Source organism: Punica granatum, chromosome 8 (assembly GCF_007655135.1).
Source record: "Punica granatum isolate Tunisia-2019 chromosome 8, ASM765513v2, whole genome shotgun sequence".
NCBI lineage: Eukaryota > Viridiplantae > Streptophyta > Magnoliopsida > Myrtales > Lythraceae > Punica > Punica granatum.
Window position 1 is genome coordinate 5,040,372 of NC_045134.1, and position 14,011 is coordinate 5,054,382.

Genomic DNA, 14,011 nt, shown 5'->3' on the forward strand with positions numbered 1-14,011 from the left:
TCGGGGTCGCCGATTGGCGGCCTCGACCCTAAATCGACCAAGGACTTTAACTCGGGGTCCCCGATCGATTCGGGGTCGAAGCCGCCAATCGGCGATCTTGACCCCGAACCTTCCACTGAGGTCGTCGGTGTCCTCTATGGGTGTCCGCGCCCTAGGTGGAGGGTTTGGAGTGGCCGATTAGCAGCCCTGACTCCCTCCCCCTTTGATTTTTCTTTATAGGACTAAAATGAAATAAAATGAAAAGTTGAGGATAAAAATGATAAAAGAAAAATATTTAGGATCAAAATTATTAAAAAGCTAAAGATTGATAACTGAAAATGAAAAGAAAATTAACGCGGTAACTTTCTATGTCTAATAAAGTAAACCACATGAGATTAATTATCTCAAATAAAAGAACATGAAGCGATTTTTTCTCTATTTATTTTCTCATCAGTCAACATCTGAAAGAGAAATTTTTGCTATACTGTAGATGATATAGCACCTTGATCAATCTGGTAAGATATTATTCAATTAAAAAATTTCAGGTACAACGGACACTGCTAAAAATGTGGAAAAACTTTTTCCGCGGCTGCAGGCCCATGTGACGGTGTCGCTTTGGGCTTGTCATAAATTGTATGGCAATATATGATTAGATTCGATAGTACAGCTCGATAATGATTTGAATAAGACTTGAGGGTCGCTTGTGGCTTCCTTTTGACTGTCTGGCAGCTACAGATTTTCTTCCGGGTTCGAGATCATGAAGCAAGGCTCTATTTGAAAAGCAGATTGATCGAGGAATTAGGCTTGGGCTAGCCCGTCAAAGTCGACACGCAGTGAATGACTTGGCGTGGAAAAGTAGTCATTTCGTTCTCGAGGACCCCTCTGACGTAAATGTTCTTTTGTAGTAGAGCCAGACTGTTAGCCCCACTTTGTCGTAGCCTGGCTAAACTCCGAAACCAGCTCAAGCTCCTTATATATCGCATTTATTTTGTGCTTTAGAATGCAAAGGCAAGGCAATACCGAACAGTACGTGTATGATTATTGCATTCCATTTATATGTTGACGTCCATCATAGGGCACCACAATGTTATTGATCTTCTGTACATTTATATACGTCGCTGTCCATCGGCATGTGGAATTTCAAACACGCTGAGAAATGTTGATCACTCATTAGACTTTCAGGAGTCTTCTGGATTGGCCCTTATGTCTCAACGAGATAACTAACCTGGACCTTCCGAATCCTGACACTCTAAACAACTGCAGCCACGTACCAATTGTTAGTTCACATATGGTGTTGATAGACTATTTCTATATTTCGATGAAGTGTGTGAGAGGAGGCGACTGGGTTGTCTCGATGGTCATCCCCGTTCTTCTTGGGTTTTCCTAGGACTCATAGGTTTGAAAGGAGTTCTATGAGTTCAACGGTCTTGCATCCCTGGATTCCTAATCTACACGTAGTAAGGTTTCCATGGGCCGCATGGTCCTATTAATATAGGTGACTTAGGTGATTTAGATGACACTGGAGCATATTTAAGCGTTTCAAGGTTTTAGTGAACAAATGCTTCCGGGAGGGCCGAAGATGGTTTACATTAGCTTATATTGGATGTCTTACGGTCCAAGGAAGCCGCGGGGTCATCTTGTCATTCTGTGAATTCAAATATAGCAAACCAAAGGGCCCTTGAGAGCTCGTTTTGACACCGACTATCACTTTCCGTTTGCTGCAACATGGATTCAAGATAACTTTTACAGTACACTCCATATGTAGAGAATGAACTTTGACAAACTCGAAAAACAAATAGAGGTGCTCACTAATAAAAAGTTTCATGACTTGAAGCTTTGGTTTGACAAGTTCAAGTCTTGCTGGTGATGGAAACCATTATCGGTGCATAAAATGAAAATAATCACATAACTCAACTTCAGAAACTGAAAAGAAATTGATGAACTCTTCCAAGAATGTTCAAGCTCTGCTGTTGTCAAATCCGAAATTACTGCCCTCTATTTCCGGAACAATAATGTACATGGGAAGCCTGCTGTGGTAATTTACTGATCAACCCGCAGGGAGTCATTTAGTGGTCGCGAAGTTTATTTCATAGCATCATTCAGTTTCTCGATGTGTTGTCCATCAATAATTTTTTCTTCTTTCTTTAATCAGCCCACATCTGAAAGAGAAGGGTGGAGTACAGTAAATGGCATACCACCTCGATCAATCTGGTTACTCATAATTCAATTAAAAATATTTCCGCATGAGTGAACGCTACTGAAAATGGTATAAGATCAATCTGTAAGCAATATACGATTAGATACGATATAGTACAGCTTGATAGTGATATGAATAACACTTAATTGTTGCTCATGGCTTCCGGTTTAATGTGTGGTAGCCACAGATTTCGTTCTGGTTTGAGATCATAGAGCAAGACTCTCTTTAAACGGTAGATTCATTGAGGAGGGAAGGGTTTAACTAGCCCGTCAAAGTTGATCCACAGCGAACAGAATTTCCATATGAGACTAGTTATTTTGCTATCGAGGACCCTCTCTGATGTTACAGTACTTTTGGAACCAAGCAGATCGTCGCACCTGCTTTGTCGTAACTCTGCTAAATGCCGAGACCAGCTCAAGCTCCTTATATGTTGCATGTATTTTGTCCGTCGCAATGGAATTGAAATGCAATAACACATTATCATGATCCATTTATACGTTGCCGTCCATATTTTACTGGCAACTAAAATTTCGAACATGCTGAGAAATTTCGAGCACTGCTTGGACTTTCCAGAGCCTCAAGGCCGTGGCTCTTAAAACTCCCAGAGACGACTGTAATGTTGTAACCTTTAAATCGCACATTCCGAATGCCGGCACTCTAAACAACTGCAAGCCTTCACTACCCCCTCCCCCCCCCCCCACCCCAAAAAAAAAAAAAAAAGGACAACTGCAGCCTTCACGTACCGATTGTTAGTTCACATATGGTGTTCATAGACTATTTCTGTTTCGATGTTGCATGAGAAAGGCGTGCTGGTAGTTCCAATGTTCGGCTCTGTTCTTCTTGGGTTTCTTTATGAGACTCGGTTCCAAAGTAGTTCTATGGGTTCAACCATATATCCAGCATTCTGGGGTTCACATATGAAACATAATAAAAAATCTCGATTCTTCGCAAATCTATTACCTCCAACCAAACAATCAAATTCTACGCATTCCAACTCAATTCCTTATCAGTTTATATTACTTTTCTATTTCATTCCCAATCAATTACGTTCATGCAAACCAAACATAGCATATTAGTATCTTATGAATTCCACAGATATAATACAAGGATTTCTATAGTGGGAAAATCAATAACAAGAAGAACGTAATTTGAGAAAATTATAGGGAAAAGGTCAAATTTGGTCCTCAATCTTTAGCTCTTTTTCTATCTTAGTCTTAAACCTTTTCTTTGACTGGATTTCGTCCTCAATCTTTTCCGCATGGTATGAGTTCAGTTCTTCTGTCTAAAATTCTGTCCATTTTCCCTGACTTGTATATTTGTCAAATGAGAGTGCGCCACGTGCGCGACAAATCACTGTTACTCTAAATTGATTGTTATAGAGCAAATTCGATTCTTTTTTTAATCAGACCCGTAAACCGAACTAAGATATTTTCGATTCTTTTAGGATTCCAACCATCTGTCGGTGCGTGAGACAATGAAAGAGAAGCGATGGCTGGAATTCTAAAAGAACCGGAAATATCTTAGTTCGGTTTACGGATCTGATTAAAAAAATAATCGGATTTGCTCTATGACAACTGGTTTAGAATAGCACTGATCAGTCATGCACATGGCGCACTCTCATTTGACGAATATACATGTCAGGGAAAATGGACGGAATTTTGGACGGAAGGACTGAACTTATACCGCGCAAAAAAGGTCGAGAAAATGTTTAGGACTAAGATAGAAAAAGAGCTAAAGATTGAGGACCAAATTTGACCTCTTCCCAAAATTATATGATACAGTTGTTTGAAAAGAGAGTATGCCACTTTATAAATTCAACAGTAATGATCTAAAGGTATAATACAATAATCATACCTTCAAACCTTAAGTCATTGTATGGTAAGCCCTACAAAACTGCTTGAATTTATATTGTTCTTTCTATTTGTGGAAGTTGGATGCCTTGTGGCACGTGAGAACCAATGAGTTGGGACTGCAAGTCTGGGGCCTCACGTTTAATTAATTTATCTCAGTGCATATTCTATGTCTGCATAACATACAAACAAATTGTTTCTATCAATTTATATTAACTTTTGGTCTGACACCACAAGTGCGATATATATATATATATAGATACGAGGTGAATCCGATCAGATGGCGTCAGAACGCTATGTTTTTTATGAAATTTTCTCGATTTTTTGAGTTTTTAAAATTTTAAGTTATCTCTTATTAAGAAATTAGCAACAAAATCTTCCGAAATTATTTTCGTTTATGATATTCCATTTTAAAATAACCAAAAATACCAAAAAATCTTTTAGATATTAGCGTGATCTCCAACCAAGAAGATCACAACCACAGACCTCTGAATCAATTAAGAAAAGATATAGAGAGAGCCAGAGAGATGGGAAGAAGGCCATGCCGCTCCAAGTACGAGGGACTGGACAGAGGGGCATGGACTGCCGAAGAAGACCGGATCCTCATCGACTCCTTTAGTGCTCATGGCGAGAGCAGATGAGGAAGCCTCCCCAAGAAAGCAGGTCGATAATTCATTTACTCGTATTCCGACCGAAGTTCTTTCAAAGTATTCGAAGTTGGTTAAATAGAGGAAAGAATAAAGTGGGGTGGAGTGAAATAGAATAATTTAACTCCGAAATGAAATGCTATGGGCTCTCTGGTTGTCGAAAAGGTAAGAGCCCTTAAAGAGGGTGCTATGACAATTTAGAAAAAGCCATAATGCTATTTGAGGTACCATCCAAAACGATAATATAACATTTTATTCTAGAATCTGATAACTGGCAAGTCGACTCTCAGTTTCCATTCGCTGTGACATTAGTTCAAGATTAACTTTTCCTGTGTTCTCCATATATAGAGCGTATGAACCTTGACAAACTCGAAAAACAAATAGTTGCTCACTCATATAAAGTTTCACGACTTCCGGCTTCCGTTCGATGAGCTCCAGTATTGATGGTGATGGAAAATGAAAATACTCACATAATTCAACTTCAGAAACTAAAGAAAGATTGATGAACTCTTCCAAGAATGCTCAAGCTCTCCCGCTGTCAAATCTAAAACTTATTGCCAGTTATTTCCGGAACAATAATGTAGATGGCAGCCATAGCCCCACCAGCATTTACATAAAAAAATGTGAAGCCTGCAGTAGTAATTTAGTGATCGACCCGCAAGTAGTGATTTAGCGGTCGTGAAGTTTACTTCGTGGCATCACTCATCAATAATTTTGTTTCTATCAGCCCACGTCTCTAAGAGAAGTACTGACTACAGTACATGGCATACCACCACAAACAATCTAGTTAGTTATCATTCAATGAAAAATTTCGGGTCAGATGAACACCGACAAAAATGATATAAGCTCAATGCACGCCCAATAATGTCCGTGTCAGTAAGCATGCTGGTGCTTGGCCTGCAGGGACGTGTAATGGTCCATTTGTGGGGTGGTCATAAACTGTAATATACGACAAGATCCGATTGTACAGCTTGATAGTGATATGAATAAGACTTAATCGTTGCTCATGGCTTCCTGTTTAAGGTCTGGTAGCTACAGATTTCGTTCTGGTTTGAGAGCATGGAGCAAGACTCTCTTTGAACAGCAGATTCATTGGGAGGCAAGGCATTAACTAGCCTGTCAAAGTTGGCCCACAGCGAACATAATTTCCATAAATGACTAGTTATTTCGCTATCAAGGACCCTCTCCGATGTTACGGTACTGTTGGAACAGAGCGCATCGTCGCACCTACTTTGTCGTAACTCTGATGAACACCGGGACCAGCTAAAGCTCCTCATATGTTGCATGTGTTTTGTCTATTGCAACGAAATGAAAATGCAGTAACACAATAATCCATCATATTATACAGGCAACTAAAATTTCAAACATGCTGTGGAATTTCAAGCACTGCTTGGACTTTCCAGAGCCTCTAGGACATGGCCCTTGAAACTCCACGAGACAACTGTAATGTTGTAACCGTTAAATGAGACATTCCTATGGCGTTGATAGAGTATTTCTATTTTGTTGTTGCGTGAGAGAAGGTGCGCCGGTAGTTCCAATGGTCGGCTCTGTTCTTGCCGGGTTTCTGTAGGACTCTATCAGTTCCAAAGTGGTTCTATGGGTTCAACCATGCAGCATTCTGGGGTTCCAGAGGTTTGCATGGGTCATGAGATCTTATTAAAACAGGTGATTAGATGTCACCGGAGCATAATCAATGGTTTCAAGGTTTTAGCCATCACTCAGGGTGCCCCAATTGTCCACACGGTAAAGGCCCTTGAGAGGATGTTGTGGCAATTTACAAGATACCATAAAGCTAGCTACTGATCGAGAGCCAAGACAATACTTAACATTACATTTCATCTCAGATAATTGGCACTGGCTATCCATATGCAATAACACTAATTCAATAAATGTTTCACAGCACACTCCAGAGAATATTAACATTGACAAAACCGAAAAACTAAATGGGAGCTCACTCATATGAAGTTTCATTTGCAGAGATACATTGTTTTGGTTCGATACGCTAAGTCTAGCTGGTGATATTGAAAAGAAACCACCACTCTAGTGTACAAAATGAATCTCGTATAACTCGTATTTCCATCAGAAACCGAAAAGAAACTGATGAACCCTAAAAGAATCATTAAGTTTCCTCCCTGTCAAACCCAAACTTATAGCCCTAGTTTCATGAACAATAATGTGGATGGCATTGATAACCCTGACAAAATTTCCTTCAGACACTTGATTCTTCATCATTGTCATTCTACATATACCAAAATTGGATAGAGAAATCAGGATGGAACTGTCATAGCTGGTCTATACCGTCTAAGATCGAGTCCACGTCAGGGGTTACTACGGCGCGCTTGTTGAGTTCTCCCACCACACAGCAGTGCTTGTCCTCGATATTCATGGCTACGGCATCCTGAGCGAACACGCAATTTGACCCCACAGATACCTGCGATCCATTAATTATTTATAAAGCCATATTCCAACTCATAATTCGTTCTAAAAGGTTACTGACTTCCATTATAATTATGAGGAAACTATATGATCAACATACAAATTAAAAAATGATTCATAAATTATCATTTTTCATCAAGAATTTCAATGGACGTCCACTAAATTTTCCCCCTTTCTATTCCTTTCAATCCTTTCGGGCTTTTGTATACTCACATCATAAAGACTGTCACCGAGCTTCAGCTTGATGGCGCCGCTACGATGTACCAGCATCTTGCCCATGAAGCCTGCTGGCAAATCATCTAGTTTGCAGCCCTTTCTCGAACTCTTTGAGCTTTCAGTTATCTCTTCGCCTTCCGAAGAAGCAGACCGCTTCATCATTGGTAATGATGGCGGTAACTGAATAAAGAACATGCTTGGTTCCAAATTCTCTTCCTGTATACACAACAGTCCCGTGTGAGTTATATTGTAGTCTTTCAGATTAGAGTTTGTCTACATTTCTAGAAGGGGTACAAACCACAAGGCCGAGTTCTTCTGCTGAGTTTGTTAAGTTTTCGTCAAAAGTCGCAGTCTCTGAAGCCTCGCCAAACTCCTCTTCATCGAGAAGTTCTGCAAGAAATGGAAATGGCAATATTTGAACAATCATGAGGCTTCATCGTGATTCACGACATAAAATTGGACAAAGGGATGGGAAAAAAATGCCACCAACTAAAAGTAGCTGAACCTGTAACAGGAGGATTTTTTTTCAAGTTTATGCTTTCATTTAAAAGAAAATTGAGACCAGCCAATACATGATAACACTTGGCTGAGGTCTCTTTAATAATAACAGGGAAACCTTCTCTTTTTTTTTTTCCTTCTTTTTTTTCTCCATTAAACAGGAAACGTTCTCCACGAATAGATATACCTAAGTGCCAATCCGAATATCTATTAAGTAAATGTCTTGGAAGCTCTTGCTTGCATCTTCTGAGAACATGAATGCATACCTGGATTTCCTGAGTACGGCCTCCTCAGAGGAAGAGTTACCGGATAATAAGTATAATAATCCTGCAATTAGCAGAAAAAACCGAGATCGATAAGTTGAGCACACAGATGCAGACCATACAGCTGTGGAAAATATCAGTTTTTTGTTTTACCAACCCATGGTTCTTGGTATTCTTTCTCCATTCTTAGGAACGAACCATCGAAACTACCTGCAGCAAGAAAGATCAAGTACCTACAAAGTATTTGAAACAGGCAGCGGGACGAAAAGAAGCAGAAGAGAAGAATACTTGCTGTAGTAGATAAGAGGAGAGACCTTGATGGTTGTTACCGTTACTGGCTTTACTTCGTGTACCATAAGACTTTATTGATGTCACAGCACCGCCATAACCAAATGCGATTTGTGATGGTGCCACTGCAAAATTTTACGGCAAAAGTGAATTCAGAGTCCAGAAAGTAGAGTAGTAATCTAACCAATAGATAAATAACATTAACAAAATTCACCTTTCCTCTCAACTTTAGCTTTTCCCTTCAAGATGCCTTCCTAGCAAGATGATGAAAAAAGTACATCAAAGGAGAAGAAGAAGATGAACGAACCATTTTATTCTACAGCAAAGAAAAATGCCAAAAGTTGCAGGCTTACATTGAAACGCCGCAACAAATCCTTGGCCTTGGAATCATCATCATCATCATCTTTCACTTCACTACATTGAACAATCAGATAAAAAGTAGTTCAACGGAAATTTAGGCAACCAATGGAATGTAAATCATAAACCAATAAGATGAGAACCGCATACATTTTAACAGCAGCAGGCTTCGGTTTTCTGGTGGGAGGAGCTTTTGGTGCAAATCTCACCTACAAGGCAATACACAAAATGATGAGTTAACAGGATACATTAGACAAGAAAACATGAACTGGCTCAAAAACAAAATCAACGGGCTCCTTATTAAAATGATGTAAACCGTAAATCCATTGCTATAATGTGCGGATAGATTGAAATCTGGATGAGTGTGGGCATCAACAAATATCCAGGGAAGCATCAGAAAAACGGATAAGAAATTGCTATTGAGAATAGTATGAACATATAATTATGGTGAAAGAGCACACCTTCCTAGGGGCAGCCCCACCGCCAATCGGAGGTTTTGACTCCATTGAAGTCCTACATGACAACAGAAAGTTAGCTGCCAGTTAAAGATTAACTGACACAATCAGCCATTCAGACAGAGCAGGCAATACAGCAGAAAAGTACACAGGCGCAACATGGTAAAGCGCAGAAGGCACGATTTACACTATGCAAATGAGCAAACTTTTCCGACACCATCACTTCCAATAAAAAATCGCTATTCGGGCTCCACATTCGACAATCATTTGGAACACATTATCATTTTGTTCTTTTTCCATAAGGATTGCTCTCACTCTCTCATTACTATGAGCTATATAGAAAATAATCCAATCACATATACAAAATCAAAACTTCACAGCCACAAAACATCAAGCAGGTGCTGATGATCATCCGAAGCTGATGGGGAGCAAAACCAACTCGATTGGACACCGCCTGTATCGTCCCCGTAATTCGCTCTAACAATCAACAATGGCACACATTCATAAAGAACTCCAACACCACCAGATGCAGAAGTACCATGATAAACAGCAAAGAAGATCAAGAGAAGAGAAGAAAACAATGAACATGGCCATGAAGGTTAATGGGCATCCTTCAACATGGAAGCAAGCGACTAAGGCAAGCATGTTTACGTACCCGGCGAGTTTCAGAAGGCTTGAGCAGAAGTTATTGTCGGAGGAGAAGGCAGAGCATCAAAGAGCAGAGGCGGCCAACTCCAACTACAGAGAAACCTCTGGCTCCAGCATTTTATTTTCGACAAAATTGACAATTTGGTCCCTGAAAGATACACCTTACTGCAAATTGGTCCGAAATATTTTGTGTGTACTAGTTAGTCCTTTCGTTCGATTTTGTGGCAGATCCCTGACAGAAAGTGGTGACAGGGCCGTTAATTGGCACTATGGCCATTTTAATTGCCTCGTTGGTCAGAAGAAAGGAACTTGTCGAATTTCGAAACATAGGGTTCTGTACAGAGGATTCTGTACAGACAAAAATGAAGGCTACCCAAGTGTGACCGAGCCTTCTGTAAACGAACAGAACAGCACAATCTTCCAACAACAATCAATTGAATTCACAAGACCAACATTAATGCAGAGGAATCTTTCCTAACCCTATCTTCTGAGGACGTCACCATGTTTGGCACCACCATAAAAGAGCCTTCTGCCATTTGGTTTTGATCTATCCTCGTTTCTTCCATTAGAACCCGAAACCAAACCGAGGGGACCATTGCTCCTCTTTCCATTTGGCTATTTACTAGGGAAGAATGATGTCCATCACACAAAACCTCATCCCCTCACTATCGTAGTTCATCTTCGGTGTGATTGATGTGTCCACCCCTTGATTACCTCCAGCAAAATCTCATTCCACGTATCGATCGGCCCAGGCAGGCACCAGTGGACACAATCGTTCTGGACCCGATCCTGGACCCCGTATGCAAATGGGAATGGGTACAAGTACGGGCCTGGGTGCTCGTCAAGCCTGAGCAGCGATAGTCTAGTCACATCCAGGCCTCGAGCCTGAACCCGTCCATATCCCGCGTATCCTCCTTGGCAGATTGGGCCTCTTCCAGCTCAATTTTCCTCATCTCTGCGTCCATGCCCTGGAGTGGCTTTCAACACTGTCAATTCAGTGCTTCCTCCAATCTCCCAACATCGGCGTGTCCGGCAGCGATCATTCGTAGGATCTCCCCGCTACTCAACCTCGCTCCAGGTGGTTCAATTATGGTTTCCTCTCTGAGCCAATTTGAGGCTAATATGATTTTGCCTTTTGTTTCTGGGAGGGTTTGACTTCAGGGATGAGCTCTTGTGGCAATTAACGGCCATGTCACCACTTTCCGTTAGGGACCTGCCACAAATTCGAACGGAAGGACTAAATGGTTCTAACATTTGAAACGTTCGGACTAACTAAGTACATACAAATTATTTCAGCGATCAACTTGCAGTAAGGTGTATCTTTAAGGGACCAAATTGACCATTTTATCTTTTATTTTCTGACACAAAAAAAAAGTGTATTTTATTATTTTCATCATGGGCTGATTGGGCATGGTGTGAGTCAACCCATGAGGCCCTCTCGGCCCATTACATTGTTGGGCCTATAGGCCGGTTTCCCTTCTAGAGAGTAAACCCAAAGTTCCGCTTTTGTTTGCTAATATCTCACGGTGTCAGCGAATGTGTGTTTCACTTGAATCCTCGTTCTACTGTATGTTTATTCGTCATATGCATCTAAAATCATTTAATCATTTAATGATTTTTCCAGTCGAGTCAGTGCAAATTGTTAATTGATGACATGTGGCGGAGGCCTGTGGAGGAGACGTGGCTAGAGAGGGTCGGTCCACTCCTGCCGAACCTAATAAGCTTACTTCGGTTTGAAATCCGTGTGGGATACTAATAACTCGATGTAATCGAGTTAATTTAGGCACTATTGAGCTGTTAATTAGAGCTAAGACCTTGAGATAATCTAGTTTTAGGTTGTTTTTCGGTTATTATTAGGCTAGGTTTAATTTTACAGGCTGTTTAGTCTTTTGATTTTTTTTCCAAATTATTCTTTGATTATACCCTATGAATTGCGTGTTATTAATTCGAATTCTATTTTAATAGTTGTTTGAGGCTTTGAAGTGCTCGAGAATTCGAGATTACTGCATGGAATATCAAGGGAGCATGTGGACTTCTTTGTCGGGTCGGGCTTTGGTCTATTCACGAAGAACTGTGAAGTTTCCTTCTAGACGTTTCTAGATGTGGACTCGATTTGCTTGGATATCAATGAGGGAATATCTTGAATATATAATTATGGAAGAGAAAATTATCATAAATATCTCTTCTTGCTTAATTAAAAGAATTTTGAAATACAAGAGATATACTAGAATTACATTTAGAATTTTATAAATTAAACAATATATAGATATAGATATAGATATAGATATAGATATAGAGGACAGGCACACACATAGGCAGACGTCCAGAGACACTCGAAAACAATTAGAGAGTGGCGGTTAAGCTTTAGAGGAGACACAGGAGAGCTTGGGGAGCTTTTGGGTTTCGGCAGGCTTTGACGATTTCTTCTTTTTCCCTTGTGACCTCCTTTAACTTGTTTTAATGAACATGATGAATTCTTCCATATGTTCTCTATTCCGTATGGGCTAAGTTTTTATTCTAAGATTGTGATGGAACCTAGCACGTAGTGAATTTTATTGTTCTCTCTTGATCTATCAAGTCTGTGATTTCGATTCGTTTATCTTTACCTGTGCTTAATGCTTTCAATTACTTGGCCACTAGTTGAATTGATCGAATAATCTATTTGAATTCGAAAGGGGAATTTTACGTTTAGATCGAGGTAAGGATAGCCTAAGATTAACTTTGACAGATTGTTTCTAGGAGAGATTCAGATTTATGGTTGATTTATGGATATGATAAAAATATACTTATTCACCTTAGGTAGCCAAAGTAGGATTGGATCTTAATGAATTTACACTAATTCTGTAACCATAGAAATATAGGGAATCGGTTAGTGTAGGTATTTTCTTGAGTGATTTGAAAGAACGTTAAGGATAGATTAAAACCCTAGGTTAATGAATTGAGTCTTAGGCAAGTTAGTGATAGGGAGAATTAATTAAATTAGTGAAGTGCTAAGGGAAATCGCAGTCCTTAGTAGTCGTCATTGAGTGAATTTCCGGTCTAATTTAAAATAATTGTTTTTAAATTTTAGTTCCTCTTTATTTTTCTCAAAATTTCCATTGAATAATTGACTGCTTGACTTTAGCTAGATTATTATAATTTTGCCTGCTAGTAGAATTTTTACGAGCAATCTCTGTGGAACGATACTTGATTCACTTCTACATGACTTGTTACTACCTGTATACTTGCGAGGTAGAAAGAGGCTAACAGATACTGACCACATTTCCACTTATTGAAACTTTAAAATGGATTCGGTGGACCGACCCCCGATGGGTTGGGTTAAAGTAAATACAGACAATGCCTCTGTAGGAATAAGAGATGAGAATGGTCAGTGGCTCATGGGATTTGCTCAGAAAATTGGGATTGCCACCTCAGTAATTGCGGAGCTTTGGGGAGTCCTATTTGGGCTTGAAGAAGCCTGGTGTCTTGGCTTTTGATGTGTTGTTTTAGAGATGGATTCTCAAGTGGTCCGGGATTTGATTAGTACTTGTGGTCCTTATGCACCTCAATTAGCAACTTTGGTTCAGCCCATACGTGAACTTCTTGACAGATTCTGAAATGTCAGAGTCGAACACACTTATCGTGAGGAAAATTCGTGTGCGGATTGACTTGCAAAGAAAGCTCTCCACCTGCCTGTTGGTCTTCATTGTTATCAAAGTCCACCGGTTGATACTGCCGCGTTGCTTTTTGACGATATTATTGGGATCTCCATATCCCCGCCTTTATTATCCATAGCTTTTAGTTCTTATTTTCTTTATTTTCTGGGCACTCGCCCCCGGGCACTCGCCCCCATATCCTATCGAAAAAAAGAAAACGGCACTTCCAATATCAATCCGGAAACTGGGCATAAAACAAGTAGTTAAATAGAAATCTTGGCCCTCTCTTCCTTTCTAGAGAGAGTACATATTTTCTTTCGGTGTACATTACTTGACATTTGGAAATTCAATAAATGCCAACTGATACAAGATCAAGCTAGATAGGCCAACTAAATCATAGATGTCTGATGGTGTGAATTTTTTTCAACATTTGAATCTGAAAATTTATTTAAGAAAAGTAAACAAAAATCTATGTTGATAGAGTGAGTGCAGTTTTGCTTTCTCCTGGGACGAAGTGGGAACTGGTCAGACCCTGTGGGCTG

At 39.9% G+C, this 14,011-nt stretch overlaps 1 protein-coding gene across 1 annotated transcript; it reads right to left on the minus strand.

Moving 5' to 3' along the window:
- Nucleotides 1-6,513: 6,513 nt before the first annotated feature.
- On the minus strand, nt 6,514-9,998 carry LOC116215905. Its single transcript, XM_031551714.1, has 11 exons — nt 9,842-9,998; nt 9,193-9,244; nt 8,882-8,940; nt 8,728-8,788; nt 8,589-8,628; nt 8,401-8,499; nt 8,244-8,296; nt 8,090-8,150; nt 7,624-7,715; nt 7,323-7,541; nt 6,514-7,104 (listed from the first exon to the last, which is right to left on the minus strand). Exons 2-11 carry the CDS (start codon nt 9,235-9,237, stop codon nt 6,955-6,957), a joined length of 879 nt encoding a protein of 292 aa, XP_031407574.1. The 5' UTR covers nt 9,238-9,244; nt 9,842-9,998; the 3' UTR covers nt 6,514-6,954.
- Nucleotides 9,999-14,011: the final 4,013 nt, after the last annotated feature.